We start from the raw sequence: 17,322 nt of genomic DNA, 5'->3' as shown, positions 1-17,322 counted from the left end.
ATTTTTTTTCTTTACACAGATCCTCAAAACGAAAGGTGTCCTAACTTTTCCTAAATAAACACATTAACACACATGCCCAAATCCTCATAAATTCTGAATGTTGGAATAAACATTACAAACCCCACCATAAAAATGCTATTGAAAGGCAATTAAAAAAATACACTGTGTTCTTGTAACAAAAAGATACTCTGAAGTGAAGACAGCTGCACGATAAACTGTACATCAAATGTTTCCCAACCCAGAAAGTTTGCCTTGTAATTCTACAGGGATATGATAAAGAGAAAAAAAAAAAAAAATTCCAGATGCTTAGCCATCCTAACTGAAACGGAGATTAAAATAACATATAACTGATTTTATTCATGTTTTTACTGTCTGAATCCATGTAAGAAGCATTCAAAATGCATGTTTATTTTGTCTCACTGACAAAATAATGAATACTAACCATAAAGATTTCTACCTTTCAACACTGCAGGCCCTACTCCAAGTTGAGAGGCAGTGCACTTCACCAATCCTTCGTTTTCATAGCCTCCAAAAATAAAGTGTTGAAGTTCCAAGCACAACAGCTTTACTAGATCAGAATCTCAGCGTACTTTCTGAAAAATTCAATCACAGTAGGAAAAGGTTCATCACCTCTCTAAAAGTAGGAAGAAGCATTACATCACCAGCAATTGCACTATCTTCTCACAGCCAAAAGGAAGGAATGGGAAACACTGCAGAGACAGGTTATCCATAACCAAATACAACTGGTGTAACTCAGAAACCTGCAGCATGGATGAGGCGGCCAGCTGAGTAACCAAATCCATCTCTTTTCTTCTATCTCCCTGACGTATCAGGAAGATGCTGCCTCTACCTTGAGAAAACATGCTGGTGAAGGAGAGCATGTCTCAGCAACCTCACCACGGCAAGGTTTCTAATGACAACAGAGCAGGACCACTGGCAATCTTGTTATTTGGAGACCGACTACTATATGTAGGTGTAATGCCACACAAACCAAGTCCTAATAGCGTATGTTCAAAAAAAAAATAATAAAGAGTATGGAATACTCTTTTTATAACAGGTCTGCATTATAAGAAGCGCAGGAGTAAGAATATTTTGCAACCATATTACTTAAAACTAAGAACAATCCTCTTTTGGAAATGTGAAATACTCAACTTGGTTAAATCAAGACAATCACAGATAGACATTTTTTCCCAAATCTTTGGCTGTATTGCAATGGTTGTTTCAATTTGTAATCTCCAACTAAACATTTCCTATCCATGGATTAACAATATATTTACTGACTTGTGTCTTTTAACAGTATTTATCCAACATAACAAAATAAACTGCAATTTGTTATACTTTTTTTTTTACAAAACATTTTATAAATATTTTTACAAAATGTATACAAAGCAATTTCAAGTGAGACATACTTTACAAATGAAGGTATTTAAGCAAATAAAGTCCATACCACACTGACAATAAGTGACACATCCTCTTTAAGTGAAGTCAGTCTGTAAGGCCTCCCTAATCTAACAGATAAATTATACTAAAATCTTCAAAACAAACATAGTTTTCTTAATTGCCAGTTTAAAATTTGTTTTAATATTAGGCAGTATTAAATAACATTGAAATCACAATGCTGATCCAGCAAAATAATGAAAACATGTTTCAAGTCATGCACATTCACAATACTTTGCTGGACTTGAGCCCATATGATTAATAAATTCATACCTTTTTCTTAAGCACAACAAAAATACCATTTTTTCATTTACTGCTTCACCACGTACCAGAATTCCTTTATAATTGAATTCAAAGGAGTGAACAACAGAACATTAACAATCTAAGATTAATCTTGCTGGGACCGAAGGGTTCCTCTCGTAAGTAGTTCAGAGAAATGTGTCTGACCAAATCAGCCATGATTACTTTTTGTAATTTGTCATTTTTTATATACCATTGTCCCCCATCCCCAAATGAGATCCAATAGAAGACACATCGCCTGGTACTTCAGTTATGTATTTGTTGTAGAGAGGCTGGAAATCCCATAGGCTTTTTGAGGTGGTACAAAAAGCAAGTGGATCAATGAATGTGCAACTTTACTTTTTTTTCCCTATAAATGAAAAACGTAACTAGCTAACATACAGCTGTGTAACTTACTGTTGTCCTTCCTAGACAGTTTAGAATGGTTAAATTTCCAAAATGATAAAATAAAGTACACATCAGAATACACGGCCATGAGCATATTATTAAATCTAAGAAGGCAATAGGTGAAGACTATATTGTCAGTTTTGCCAATAAGAAAACAACTAACCGCCTGAGAGTCTATTCTATGGACACTTAACTAAAAATTTAAAACTGGCAATACTTATTATTATCTTGAATATTTTATACAACACTTGGGAATGATGGGTTTTTACAAACATGAACTTTAAAATTGGCACATTTTTTTTAAAATGGCAATTAGTAACATACAAAACCAGTATTTCCACTCATGTTGAAGGGGAAATGAATTTTAAGGAAGTTCATCTTTCTCACATTGCTTTCTAGATTTGATTTCCTTTAGTGGTCAGACAGTGGACTGTAGCTCAACACTGAGCTGCACTGTAATCTTCTACTGTCACAAGGATCTAATTCTGCTTTCTTTTGCACTACACAGATGGACTGAATTACATGACAGCAAAACCTTCTGTTTTCTTTCCTGGCAATCTGACAGACAACCACAGCCTGTCACGATGAGCCTCTCTATTATGAAAACTGTAATCAGCAAGTCTGGAAAATGGCTGATAATTTTTCTAAGAAACTGTGGAGAAGGTCTGGGGGAGAACAAGAGCATACATTAGAAACCACAAAAGCTATATCCTCCTGAGCAGACATATGTACTACACGAACGTGACGAATGTCAGCGTACTTATGTGCATAAAAGCACTCATGACCAAAGTAAACTAAGAAAAAGCAGCATGGGCAGCAAAAAAAAAAAAAAAAAAAAAAAGATGTCATAGATTAAAATAAATAAATAAAATAATAAGATTCTATCTTAACAACATGACAGCAAGCCAAATACAAACCATGCAATGGTTTCACTTGGCTCTACAATATGAATTAATAATTACACACTTTTCGATATGTTTAAACAATGGGACTGATGATTGACTTTGGTCTGTACATATCTTGATAATTATGACTGCTACGGTGGATGATTTAACATTCTCTGACAGCAAAAAGCAAAAAATCAAAAATAAACACTGGCCTTTAAATTTAATCAGAGTAAGGCTAATGTCTTCTTAAAATATAAGCTACAAATATCGTAACAGTTTTCAAATAAAAGTGCTTTTGACACTTGGTCTAAAAAAAACAAACAACAAATAGAAAAAAAACATTTATACCACTTCAGAAAGACTCAAGGCTGACTACATCCAATTATAAAATGCAAAATCTTTTCCTCAAGAGTTAACATATATGTATTATATATATAAATTCATGGCTCTATCATGGCCTCATCCTGTACACTTTGCCATTTACTGGCTTCCATTCTACCTTCCTTAGTCAAGCATTTATTACTTCATATCATGCCACTGTGACTAAGATCATATAATATCATCCCACAGACTAAAGTTACCCACTACAAATATATCATCAAGTACTAGTTTCTGCTCAGAAAGCAATAGAAAAGCACTTTAAGTTTAAATTATGAAGCCTTGTAAACACACTGATGATATCCTTCCAACTTAAGAATCCTAGAACACAGATTCATTAACAAAGCAACTAATCACTTCTGAATAGAGGTACAGTGGGTTTTCCAGAAAAACTAAAGATTTAATGATTTGTGGAAGAGAAGGGTAGGGGAGAATTGTTGCTTCCATCACTTTTTAAAAACATTTTCTTAATAAATATATCCTTTCAAATGACTGTGATTGTCAGTATATTACCGTATTACATAGGGCCTAACGACCTGCAACCTTGTTATGTTGCAGTACTGCACAATTATCAAAAGCACTATCATAGTAATACTTGAAATAGTAAGGCCCTAACAGACTGCATTCTAACAAGGATTAACTTTACTTGGGTATCTCACTGTAACCACAATGAGTATTGCTCTCAAACACAGAACAGAATCTAGTTTAGAAAGGTTAACCTTAAATGCATGTCAGGCTGTACTTGTGGTGTCATTCACATTTGCTTCTGCTAAGAGAAACATAACTTGTCCATGGTACTGCAACTATTAACACTCTAAGATACTATTTACAGCTGCTTCTAAAATAGAGTCAGTTTCTACAACACCTTCACTGTGGTCTGGAATAAATTTTTCCAGGCAGTTTTCCTGTGAAGCAATAGGTGAAAAATTAGGAAACTCTAACTCAACTGAGCCACTACTTGTCGCCTCGTTTTGTGGCTGTCTCCCAGCTTTTTTAAGTTCCAAGATGTTTTTAAACGTAGTTTCTAAACTCTTACTGAGCAGTAAGTCTTGCTGGGGTTCACCAGAGCCTTTCCTGTTATCAGGATGTAAAACCTCATTCTTTGGAGAGCTCCTCAGAGTTTTGTCTTGGAGGGAATTATTACACGTTACCTTTGAGAAAGATTGAACTGTGTTCCTTGATATTTTATTGTGTGTTCCATGACCACCTCTTGACACAGTTTTTGACAAGTCTTCAGAACTCGAAGAATTCTCCGTGGACTTGGCAAGGTCTTTCCCAGCCTTCTTTTCTTCAGAAAGGGACACGTATTGGCTCTCAGAAGAACAATTAGCTTTTTCAAACTTTAAAGCTTTAGCGAGGCTCTCCGATTTTTTAGTAGAAGCAATTCCTTCTTGTGATGTCAGAATGTTGTTAGGCACTAGAGGAGGTTTACTGTGATTTGTGGACTCTGCTGAGCTGGATTTTGGTCGGTCTCTGGCTTGGGTTTTGGTAGTCTGACTTCGAGAAGGTAATGTTTTGCTAGACTGATGGTCAGTTTTGCTGGACTGTGCTTCTTCAGCTGTTTTATCAAATTGTTTGGCAGAACAACAAAAATCGGCCTGATAACCATCTGAAAAGTAGGTAACAACATTTTACTTAAATCACCTATACACCAGACATATACATCAATACATCAGACACTCCAGCATAGTTTCTGAGTATTAAAATTCAAATAACATCCACAGCTACAGATTGGCGTCTAGAAGAGACATACACATGCTTAAGCGTTCTGCTGCGTCCAGTGTAATGTCACCAAATTAATCAGCATACTATGCACGGATGTGCACTGCAAAACCAGACTAAGGCACTTCCTAACTTTCTAGATATGCAAATATGGTATCTGGAAGACGAATCCCTTCTTCAATATATCCTCTGAATAAATATGCAGAGCATGTAGAACATTTAAACAAATAGTAACTGTTACCTTACACAAATAATGTCTTTCTAGTTGCTACGTTCAAAAACAGTCTGGTTAAAAATGCTGCCATTTAAGTGGTCATGACATTCCAAAAGCAACACTTCATTAAGATGAACAAGAATATTCATGCTTCATACAGCGGTGTTCTTTCTGACTGCCAGCAAACTCATTCTTCCCTACTAGAATTCAGACCGTGCAGGAGTCATGCCTATTGTCAAAGGAAACTCAGAAAAATTTCTCAGGTGAAATATGCTTTTCCCCCAAATAACTGCTTTCAACCTTACAGTGTTCCTAGACTGTTGAACTTGGGAGTTATTAAAATTTAACTTGCGACTGTTTATTCAGTATTTCAATTACTGGAATTTCTAGTAATCAGTGCCTCATTGTGGCCACAACTATTTTTAAACACTCCATACTTACGCTGCTTTTGTGAGATTCAGAAGTTAACCATCACTTTACTTACCAGGATCCACTAGTGCAAGACGCTTATCCCGGGTCAGAGATGCCCTTTCTTCCTGGTTAAACATCCTATCAATCATAACCATTTCTGCAGAGGGATTTATCCGCTGCAGAAAAAGGAACAAAAACAACCATCTCTGTAGTCACTCATATGTTGGTACCAAATCAAGACATTTACAGCTTACCCTTCAGAGAAAAAGAATGTCATTCATTAGGTATTTGCAGAGGATGTTCACAATTCCACAGAACCTTCGACGACCCCAACCATTATTGAAACTCTACCATAAAATATTCTTCAAATTTTATGGTACGTTTTATTTGTTAAAGACTTTAAAACACGGAATTACTATTCCAATTTTAAGAACTGAAGACTGAGTATGCTTACCACTGTACACTGCAATCTTTTACATCACACAGTATCTTTTGGAGACAAAAGCACCACCCTATCATCATGTTTCCTCCCTGCACTTCTCTCCCATCCTTCTGGCTAATTGGTGCTGAGCTGCATTTTGCTGACGATGCCTTCAAGCCAGCTGGATCCATCCATCACAGAACAAAGTTCACTGGCTACTAAGTCACAACACAGATAACTAGTTCCAAACCTGAACAGTGAAATAATGTCTTCAAAATGTCCGTATGGGATTTACCATACAACATATGAAATGCTAAAAGAACAGATTTTAATCTCCATCCCCCCTCTGCACCTGCAATTACTTGCAAATATTTGATGGTTAGTATCTTTTTTAATGGGACTGCTAGATTCCAAAACCATAATAATTCTAACATTTTCATTACATATTCCTGTCTCTAAAGCAGAGTGATTTAAATGTCTACTATACTCAAATTCAAAACTTTTCCAGGCTTGAAAACTCTCATTTCTGAAGCCACATGACATTTCCTGATCCTTGTAAAATACATGCTTAAAGTAACTTTGTCAGTTTTCTGTTTACAACACGCCTGGGATTGTGAAAGCACTTAAACCAGAAGCATTTCTGACGAAAATGTGAGGCTCCACCTAGCTTCTAAGAAGTAATGATTCCCTAAGTGGTAATATGACTTAGTTCCAATTATAATAGGGCTGGAGGCCTCTGAATGGAGCTCTTCAACATTCTTTCGGGCTCTATCAGCCACAAAAATATACAGAAATCACCTGCCTGACTACCACAGTCTGTTCTGAGCAAGAGGAAAGTGTAAGTAGAGCTCAAAAGTTCATGTGTCTTAAATGTCTACGAACTCTTATGTATAGAGGCAGTATGTAGGTGGTATGTGAAATACAAATTCAATCCATTTCACTGATTTTAAGATGTGTGCATACACTTAAAAATGCAGGGTGGCCACTGAGACTGATTGTGCAATAACTGGAGATACATATATATATATATGTCTCTCTAAAACCTTCATACATATATTTATCACCTTCATAAGGCAATAAATAGTATCAACAAAATTAATTGTAATGCTAGCTCTCACCTTCTTGTAGGTGTATTTTTTTTTTAACAAACCCAATCACACCCTATATAATTTACCTGGGTTATACACCTTACCATTGCATCTTCTATAAGCAAACATCTGTATTTGTTCAGCATAGCCTGTGTCCTCTTCAGAAGCTGTGTAGCTACAGATTCAAATTCACTGTCCACTGGAAAGATAAGAGTATACTTTCAAATACTGTTCTTTTACTAACCCAGAAGGTTCAGTAACTTACACAAATTTTAAAATCTTATTGCTCTAACTTACATAAAGAATTCTCTCAATACAATGACTACAAACTTTATTGCCAATCGTTAAAAAGAAAATTACCTTTTCTTAAGTCTTCCTCTGTTGGCAGTGATCCCTGGCACACATGGTACGAAAGGAGTCTCTGAACTGCATCATTAAATGATCTGAACCGACTTTTATCTGGTGTCACAGCATGCATTTGATCCTTCTGTAATTGCTGCAGAATACTACAAGGAAAATTAATGATATATAATTAACACATACCCTAACAGAAGTTTATGCATTGACAAAAACTAAAAAGAAATGAAGGTTAGGGGAAATATCTGCAACAAAATTACAGAAGAATGACTTACAAAGCTCCTTTAGTTAACTGTTTAGCAGCAGGTCTTTTCTGTCCAACTAAATGACCATCCACCTAAGTTCAAAATAAAAGACAAATTACAATATATCCCCTCCTTTCAAAGCCTAAGTTTCAGCATTTATTTCTGCCTATTAAGTATATCACCAATACTAAGTGTAACCACCACGTAAGCAAAAACACTTTCAATTATCTCCTGTTTTCACAGGGCACTGTTTCAATGAAATAGGGAAGTTACTTCTCTTACATAAGCCAAAGGTCTGAAATGCTGTTTGTAGGCCAACTACACTGTAGTGCGTATCTATGCTTCACTAGGAAAAAGGCTGGTTATCAAATTTAGCAGGTGAAGAGAAGAAAAGGTACCACTAAAAACTTTTCCAAAGAAATCTGCTCTCAAGAACTGTCTCTGCATTTCTCAGCCAATGTCATCTTGCCTGCTTTTGATGGATTACAGTATCTGTCAGGAAAGCAGACTACGGTTGTGTACTTAAATTCTCAAAGGCCATGGTGGCTGGGTGAGGCGTGAAAGCGATTCTAGGAATTCTGTTTCAGGGTCAATGCTATAGATATACCCATCTAGATCTACGTCATCTTCTCCCTTCCTTAGACATTTATGAAGCCAAGGTTTTTCAAGGAAATACTGTCCTAGATGTGACGCGGTAAAGGCTCATGTTCCTACTGAATGAGAGGCATTAATGCAATCTAAACATTCTCCCAAAGAAGCAATTCTGGATCAAACAGTCTTTGTTTAATATGAAGTTGTTGGGGTTTTTTAGTCAACTAGCCTTTCTAATGAAATTGGCCACAGAGCAAAAGTTACTTACGATTTTTAAAGAGACTGCATGAAAGCACTTTTGAACTACAACATGGTTAGAAGGAACAAAAAAGCATGTGGTACAGAGCATCCTTCTTAGCAAAACAGGAGCAGCATGAAGCAGGCACACTGTAATGGTACTTGCTGGCCAAAAATCCTCTAACTTCAGAGCATAAAAAGGATTCACCACCACAGGAGAAAGAACACCTGACCAACAATTACAAAACCAGGCTGAACTTACGGGTGACCACTACTGGAGCATCTTCTGCTCTACATGTACATTGGTAAGGCAGGGTAAAACATTCACGTCATACTACGTCAACAAATACTTTTACAGCAAGGAACCAAAATTCTAAATCAATCCTCCCTTGTTTTCTTCCATGACTGTGTAAGTTTAGTTCCACCTACAAGGAAGTCCACATTTTCAAGACTACTTCAAACCCTCGCCTTTTTGCCCTCAGCTACTCAGTCCATGAGTCCAACAACTGTCTCCTCCCTCCAGAAGTTCTTGTATTTCCTCTCCAAAAAAGTTGGTCTCCATTCCAGCCCCAAACCCTGGCCATAGTGTTAAATTATTGTACAGAGTTGCCATAATACAGGAGAACTTTTGGTGATTAAAAAAAGCAAAGAAAAAGAAAAGATACTGGGGAAAGAAGACAATGCAGTAAAGAATAAAACAGATAAAGACCAGATGGATTTTTTCTGCTACTTTTCACAAACCATCCCCTCCCAATCAGCTAGAGAATAGCTAACTTTGTAAGAACTAATGATAAGAGTAGATTTAACTTATGTCCAACTCAACGAAGAATTGCTATGTCATATGAAATTATCTTCAGGGAACAGTACAGTCAGACTCCACTTACTGAATTAAATCTCAAAACAGCTTTCAGAATATCAACTTGCAAAATACTCAACGTTTATTATGTCAAGGTAGACTCTGACAAGCTTGAGTGACTTCATATACACTAAAAAAACCTGCAAGGACTCCTACATTATCAATATGGAGTTAAAACATTCCTAACTACTAAAATTATAAGGGAAAAGGAAACATATAAATAGAAGTATTCTTTACCTGTATACTCTGTTGAACTGATGATGACACTATTACTTTTTCTTGTGGCTGTGCGGTTCCTAGAGACTGCTGTATGATTTTTCCTCCAGAGTCCTGTCCTATAAAACATACGTTAAAAAGACTCTGTCACCCTAAGCAAGAACAGAGTAATTTCTTGTACCTCTACTGATCATTTTTCTTGAGTTTTTAGCTTTTAGGAGAAAGAGACACATCTCATATGATTAAAAGCATTAGTGAAACAACCCCATGGAGAAACTGGTACCGTAAGTAAAGTGTCCCAATAATCTACTGAAAATCACACAGTACATTTTATCAAGCTTTCCGATACTAACACTCCCTTCAAGCACACGAACCTAATTTTTCTAGAGCTCCTAAAAGTATTTACACAGCAGGCATCATAGGGTTTTTTTCATAGGTTTTTTAGATGGGCAGACTGCCTTCAGTTGCCTTGCTCAGGAATTCAAACAGCATTTTAGCAGCTGTGCTACAATGCAACCAACACAAGTGAGAATTTTTTTTCCCCCAAAAAGCCCATACTGTGTTAATTGTAGAGAACTGCCTGGACAACTTGCACGTAACAGTACACAAGGCAAAAAAAAAAAAAGTAGGCAGATTATGGGACCTTATTCAAAAGGTTTACTTATGTACAAACAGAACATGCAGGTTACTGCATTTTCCTGTTTTTGAATATATTGGTTTTGTTCTTTTAGTAGCATGGTGCTGCTTGAAAAGGCCAGTATTTTGCCATGAACAATGCATTAACTATTGTAACCAAAACTGACGCATTCAAAAATAAATCGAGTGATGACAGCCTGCACGTAACCTTGTCATCGCTATTTTTTCTTTCCTCTGCATCTGAAGCAGCCATCACAAGAGAGGGTCTAGAAGTTTCATAGAATTTTTAGCAGCTGTCCGTATTTTGAAAATTACTTATTTCTACTTTCCTAAGCTGAAAAAAAACGCATAAAAATGAAAAAATGTAAAAAATGTACAATTTTGGATTTTATAGAGGGGAAAAATAATTGGTTATTGTGGAGATTCCACTTTTCACTCTACTCACTTTACAAAATGAAGTGCCATAGATTGGAAAAATAAAAGCACACATTAAACACTGAAAAATTTAGTTTGCATTCTTCTAAAAATTAAATTGTGATAAACTTTAGAACCCTATCAGTGTAAGCCATCAATGCAAGTCTGACACATCAAAGAAGAACCAATTTCTGTTGCTGGAGAAAATTAAGAAATTATTTTAAAAAGACCTTAGTTGACCTGATAGTGTGTTGCTCAGAAGACTCGTTAGCTGAGGCTGCCTCAAATTATCCTGTGTCTTCGATGCAGAAACTGGTGATGTCTGGCTCATAGCTTTTTTCTGTGCCACGTACATTTAAAAAAAATAAAAAAAACAGTCAAATATTTACTGAAAGCTTTAATAAACAGAGGAAAAAAGCAAAAAAGGCAATTAAAATTCAGCTCTACACAACCTTTTTCAACCTCAAACTCCTAAGTGGTGAAATTTCAGACATCCCAATTCCTCCTAAGTTCAAGAATTTTATAAAGTAAATCAGAGAGGAAGAGAAATTACACTAACAGTACAAATATACACCAGTTACATTCTAGAAGACCCATGACTTACCACTACAAGTGGCCCTCAGAAAGCTCAGCTTTTAAGAGTCTCAAAACTGCAAGATGACTAAATAAGGTGTCTCCACAACAAAAAAATACACAGTGGAACAAACTGTCCAGTGTTTAGTGACTAAATGATACATGGTTTACAATACAGTACAATATTTAAAATGCAAGTACAAACAAACTAAGAAGATTCTGATAAACAGTACAATTTGTTCTCTGTAGTTCCCACTTCCAGCTCTGAAATTTCAGCACAAAACCAAAATGATCTTTTACAGCAATAAGAAATATTATGCGTTTGTAACTGCTGAAACTCACTGACCCAGCACAAAACCTACAAATAGGAAGATACAGTCACATGAACAGAAAGACAGGCAGGCCTCAAATTACTCATCTGCAAACAAAATGTTACAACCTGTGCTAGTCATTTTGGCAAAGACCAAACATGTGGTTCTACAACATATTTGCCCTTGTTTTCTAAATACACATTATTTCCTAAGACACATTATTTCATTGCCCATTTTGGTCTTGAGTAAAAAAATCCATTAGACCTTTGGGAGAAGAGCAAGATCTAAGATAGATAACAGAAATGCATTCCAAGACAATTATCAGTATTTTATAATGACCAAGGAAAAAATGAAAAGCAAAAAAAGTACAGAAGTGGAATAATATATTGTTGCTAATTATGTGACAAGTCACTGAGTTAAATATTGGCAGAGTTTGGAAGTTCACTTATGAAAACAGACAAACTTGACTTGAATATATACCGCAGCTGCATCAACTGGACAACAAAAGACCAGTTTTCACCTTAAAAGTAAATTCAGAATTCTTTTTTTAATTCTTACTAAGTAGACTTCTTAGAGGAAATATTTTTAAAATGTTATGCTTTTACAAACTGCTTTAAAAGGTATTTCCTTTTAAAGATTCTAAGAAACACCTCTTGCCTTGTCTTTGCTTCAAATTTGAAAACTTCTAACTGCTCTAGGCACACAAAACTACAGTGGGAAAAATGCCAGAAAGGTTAAGGTTTAACAGATTGATTTTGTATGGTAAATAACAAAGAGAAAACCAAGAAATCTTTTCATCTCTAATTTGAATAGGTCAAACTTTGAAAACACACGCATAGTATTTAGTGAGGTCAGAAGACTTGCAAGTGCTAAGAATGTACCCAAGCCTTTATATCTAGCTCTATGGTAAGATTTTCAGGCGAGCTTGTAGCTGTGTAATCTTACAATGCCCATTCCTTTAAGCAGCAGTGGAATTGGATCACTGCTAAACAGTTCTGAAAATATGACTACAAATCACCAAAATCTTCCGAATTAATGAAAGTGACAGACTCATTCACTCAGTGATAGACTAAAGTGAAATGAGGTATCCAGGTTACAGTAATTTTCAGCAGTTCCAGAGTATTTAGAACAATACAAATTAGCAAAATTAATGTTTTCTGTATTAACACCAACCTTAATACTTTGTTAACCAGATTTTAGCACAGCTTAGAAGCACTTCTTTGGTTATATTCTCAAGCAACTTTCGTACCTGACCAAAGGCAAACTGTTGTTGTGTTACTCCAATTGACGTGTGACTAAAGGTGCTGACAGATTTGGAAGAGGATGCTGGAAGACGATGCGATGCACTGACAGAAGCTTGAGTTCTGTTCTGTGTGAGCTGATCTCCAGTGAAGTTTCCTCCAGATGCAACAGACTGAACTGATGGTCCCAAGCTAGGATGTACTGAACCAGAAGAACTTGCAACAGCAAATCGATTAGAAGCTGACATATTTGAGACTGTAGACTGCCCAGGTGACAACGTAGTAAAACTCGATCTACCTTGAGAAACATTCGCTTGACTGGGTGACAAATGCAACACTGTTGGTGACGCCTGCTGCAGTGGCACCTGTCCACCAACAATCTGTGAAGTTCCATGATTTACTATAACTTGGTTTCCAGGAGCTGTGAATGTCTGGCCAGAAACAAGCTGAACAGCTGTGTTCTGATTATTCAGCATCTGTCCTGAATACGACTGGTTGGCTCTTAGCATGTTTGTAGAGTTCCTGTTGAGCATTACGTGCTCAGCAGACACTTGGCTAGGAACCAGCTGGGAAGGCTGAGTCTGAAGAAGTTGTCCATTTATGGCCTGGACATGATGAACTGAATTAGAATTAACAGACAAACTTGTAGGTATGAGAAACTGGTTTTGAGGTGCATGAGGCTGTCCCATAGGAGAATGGATAACAATACTACCTCCAGCGTTGCTAACTGTCTGAGGTGTAACTGATTTTCTTGTATTTTGTTGATTAACAATATTAACAGACATATGAGGACCAACTACTGAACTCTGAGGTGAGCTGGCAGAGGCAAACGGAATCCCTTGCTGTACATGATGTTGCTGTATTCCCAAGTTATTCACATTGTAACCGGTCTGCTGACCCATCTGGATAGGCTTTGGTTGGATATTAATGGGAACTTTGTTAGAGTTTGGTGCCAAACCCCTTTGAATGATGATATTATGGACAGGCAATGACGTCTGAAAATTTGTGCTGTTAAATGGAACGGTTACAGGTTGTGCTACTGGACTTGAATTTGAGTTACCAAACAGTGAGTTACCATTTGGAGTTTGTCTATGAACCAAGAGGCCACTACTCATGTTTGCAGGTGTTTGTTGACCATTGCCTTTCAGGATAATCTGAGATCCATCAAGGTTATTAATGGTCATCATGGAAGGTTGATTACTAAATGAACCAATTAGCTGTATCTGCCCAGAACCACTAATCTGGCTGCTATTAGACAAATGCTGGCTGGGAACACTAATTCCGACATGTTGCATAAAGCCATGTTGCACACCGACTGTATTGCTTGCAAAAGATGCTCCAACAGGTTGCTGTACCACTTGAGTAACTCCTATAGGTTGCAACGTCTGACCTGAGTAATTAGAAACATTAGAAGCCTGAGTAAAGGATGCTGATGAAGAAGGATGAAGCTGAGCTTGTGCAAACTGTTGGCTAGAACCTACACTGGCATCCAAATATGCCTCTTCTGCCAAAGTCTGTTCAGTAATATTGGCCTCCTGCAAGGACTTCTGAAGAATATCAAAAGGCTGATCCTCAGTAAGATCAGGTAAAGGAGAAGATACAAGTTCATCTTCAAGAAACTGAAGGCTACTGGACAGCTGCAGTCCATCACTAGGCCCCTCTCCAAGCTGACCGCTCACACCTTTTACAGACGACTTAGGATCAGTGTTCTGAAATGCAAAACAAGAAATAAATCATTTTCAGAAATTCCAAGCTCTACCTTGTTTCCTCATTAAGCTTTTTCTCCCTGCAAGCAAACTTTCTTTGCAAAACTATATTCTTTGCCTAGTAGGCATATAAGGTGATGTTCATCCCATACAGTGGGCCAGCATAAACATGTGCGTCACCTAGATCCCACTCATGCCCTTGTATCAAACTGCTGGAGAGACTACTCTCACTTCTCAAATCTCCCAATTCCACGGCACTCAGCTCTGCAGCTGCACGGTTTCAAGAGGATGTGACATGCTCTAAAAGTACCATTTTCCCTTCTTCAAGCTGAGCACTGTATGGATAAAAGGATAAAAGAAAGGAGGAGTGAAAAGACCTCCACTGTAACTCAATCTGGGGCAAGGTTTCAGCAGCAACAGTAGTAGCAGGGAAAAGGCAGGAGAAAGCTGCTCTTTCACTGACCTCCTCTCTCAAATAAAATCCATCTCCAAAATTGTACCAATATTTCTTTAGTCATACAGGGCAAACTAGTGACCATTTTATAACATTAAGGAATTACATTGATACTTTGTTTAAAAAAAATTTTAGAAATAAAGCACTGACAAAACCAATGCTACAGACTCTGTGGTTTATGCTAGTAAAAAGATTATGGAGAACTAGAAACATTGAAACTACAGCAAATATTAAGTGGCACCTTGAATGGAAAAATCCTTTTAATCTACATCCATAAATACTGTGATAAGGAAAAGCAGAACCTACTTCACTCTGGCCTACTGTCAATAACGTTTTCCTACAACAAAACTATGTCCAGAAACTACATAACAATAGTATCAGGTTTCTACAGGTGGAACGACAAATTTAAACACACAATAATAACTTGTAACAGTTTTAAGTTCGACAGAATACACCTTTCTAAATTGCAAAATTGTATCTCAACTATTCAAAGACAACATGCAGTTTCTTTTTAGGTCAGGATGTGGGCGTGAAATTATCAGTCACCTTCAAACTCTGAGCCTTCACTCCTTGAAAGTCAGAGACGCTCGTTTTCACCTCATATAAACAGTGTGAATATGCTGCAAGACATAATTATCACATGCAAGAATGTTCCGACCCTAACTTCAGTTCCACAAGCGTATTTATTCAGAATTTTAGCCCAATCTGTTTCTGAATCGGCCTGTGTAGTTTATGAAACTTCCATCATGTTTTAAAATATTATGAGGTTGTTCTCAGTAAAATATTTTCAAAATACAATTATAAGATTACAATAAAAACTTTACATTTAATGTTAATAGAGGGAATTAAACTAGTATTTAAATGTCTTTATGTCTGCAGCTCGTGAACACCTACAACTACAAATCGCGTTCTCAACTGTACCTAGCTACCACCAGGCAGAGCAAAAAGGAGTCACTAACTAGGCTGTTACTAGGACTCTTAACTGTCAGGTTCTTGTGCAGAATTCCCTATCGCATCTGTAACTTGTGTCCAGTGACAATGACCAATCAGAAATCTTTCACGGCTGTGTAACTTGGAGGGCTCCCGTTAATGCTATTTCAGTTAGTATTAACAATATAACTACTAGTAATAGCAATTGTAATAATAAATAATAATATTACATGCAATCACGACTAATAACTTGAAACTCTCCCAATGGAAAGAAGAATCCTAAGTTTCATTCCCTGCTCCCAGGACTGTTTAACATCCAAAAACAATTTTATGTGCATAAGCTGGAACTAGGGACCTTCCAAGTTAACATCTGAATCACTGCTGCCCAGATTCAGAACAGCCACACAGAACACCATACTAACTCCAACAAGAAATTAGTGCCTCTGCAACTTCATGAATCTGCTCACCAATAACAGTCTTATTCTCGCTGACCCCATGAATACTCTGCTCTCATTCTACTCTACTCTAATGGGAAGGTGGAAGCAGTCACCAAGTACAAGCCACGTAATAGGGCAATGGCTAAGGAACTCTCTCATGAGGGTTATAACAGAGACTGACGACCGTTCCAAGGAAACCAACCTGAAATCAGTTGAGGTGATATGCAATCACTCAACTCGGAGGAGAAGGGGGAAAGGGAGGGAGAGGGAAGAGTGGACACTGCTTTCTCATCCTTCAGTCAGCAGGAAATTTCATCTTGTTTGTGTCAGGTGTTGGCTGAGCATGCTTAACAGCTGAGGCACTGAACCCTTGCCACTGAATTTGTAAACTCTGCCACTGAAAGGCATGAGACGGGCATCAAGACAGTCAATCCTACTTCATGGTAGCAATTCTGAATACATACAAAGACAGAACTTTCAGTATCTGCAAAAATTTTAATGACAACAACCTCAGAAGCCTTTAACTTTTCACATATCTTATGTTATAAGCAGGAATTGTGGAACCATCTATTTATATTTTAGATACCACTTGTTCCTTCACAATGCACTATAAGAAGCTGTCTTTGCAATCAAATCATGCTTCACTTAGGTCAGCACAGGCCTCTCACGTGATGGAGGGAGGGAGGGGAAGACTGCATTGGTATTCATTATGAAGACACAAAAGGATGAGAATAGAGCACAAGAGGAACAAGTCCTGGAGAATAAAAACACAGTAAGCCATCCTAGGAATACACACTAGAAATCCCTGTTCCTCTGATCACCTGCCTTCTAGATTACCCACCCCCGCCCCCCCCCCCCCCCAATTTCATACAC

At 37.2% G+C, this 17,322-nt stretch overlaps 1 protein-coding gene across 4 annotated transcripts in view; it reads right to left on the bottom strand.

The window, feature by feature from the left end:
* Positions 1–401: 401 nt before the first annotated feature.
* The window catches only part of BICRAL (BICRA like chromatin remodeling complex associated protein), a 47,023-nt gene continuing 30,102 nt past the window's right edge, over positions 402–17,322 (bottom strand). For 3 of the 4 annotated variants that reach the window (XM_063328562.1, XM_063328561.1, XM_063328558.1), the window contains exons 5-12: positions 12,931–14,631; positions 11,038–11,137; positions 9,769–9,866; positions 7,878–7,939; positions 7,606–7,751; positions 7,350–7,444; positions 5,810–5,912; positions 638–4,998 (exon numbers count right to left, since the gene is read on the bottom strand). In XM_063328562.1, coding sequence (XP_063184632.1) covers positions 4,196–4,998; positions 5,810–5,912; positions 7,350–7,444; positions 7,606–7,751; positions 7,878–7,939; positions 9,769–9,866; positions 11,038–11,137; positions 12,931–14,631 — 3,108 coding nt within the window. In that variant the 3' untranslated portion in view covers positions 638–4,195. Of the gene's footprint in view, positions 594–637; positions 4,999–5,809; positions 5,913–7,349; positions 7,445–7,605; positions 7,752–7,877; positions 7,940–9,768; positions 9,867–11,037; positions 11,138–12,930; positions 14,632–17,322 lie in introns of those variants that run through there. The other variant, XM_063328559.1, reaches the window with a different exon arrangement.

This window comes from Chroicocephalus ridibundus, chromosome 3 (assembly GCF_963924245.1).
Source record: "Chroicocephalus ridibundus chromosome 3, bChrRid1.1, whole genome shotgun sequence".
NCBI lineage: Eukaryota > Metazoa > Chordata > Aves > Charadriiformes > Laridae > Chroicocephalus > Chroicocephalus ridibundus.
This window is presented reverse-complemented; position numbering and strand designations above follow the sequence as displayed.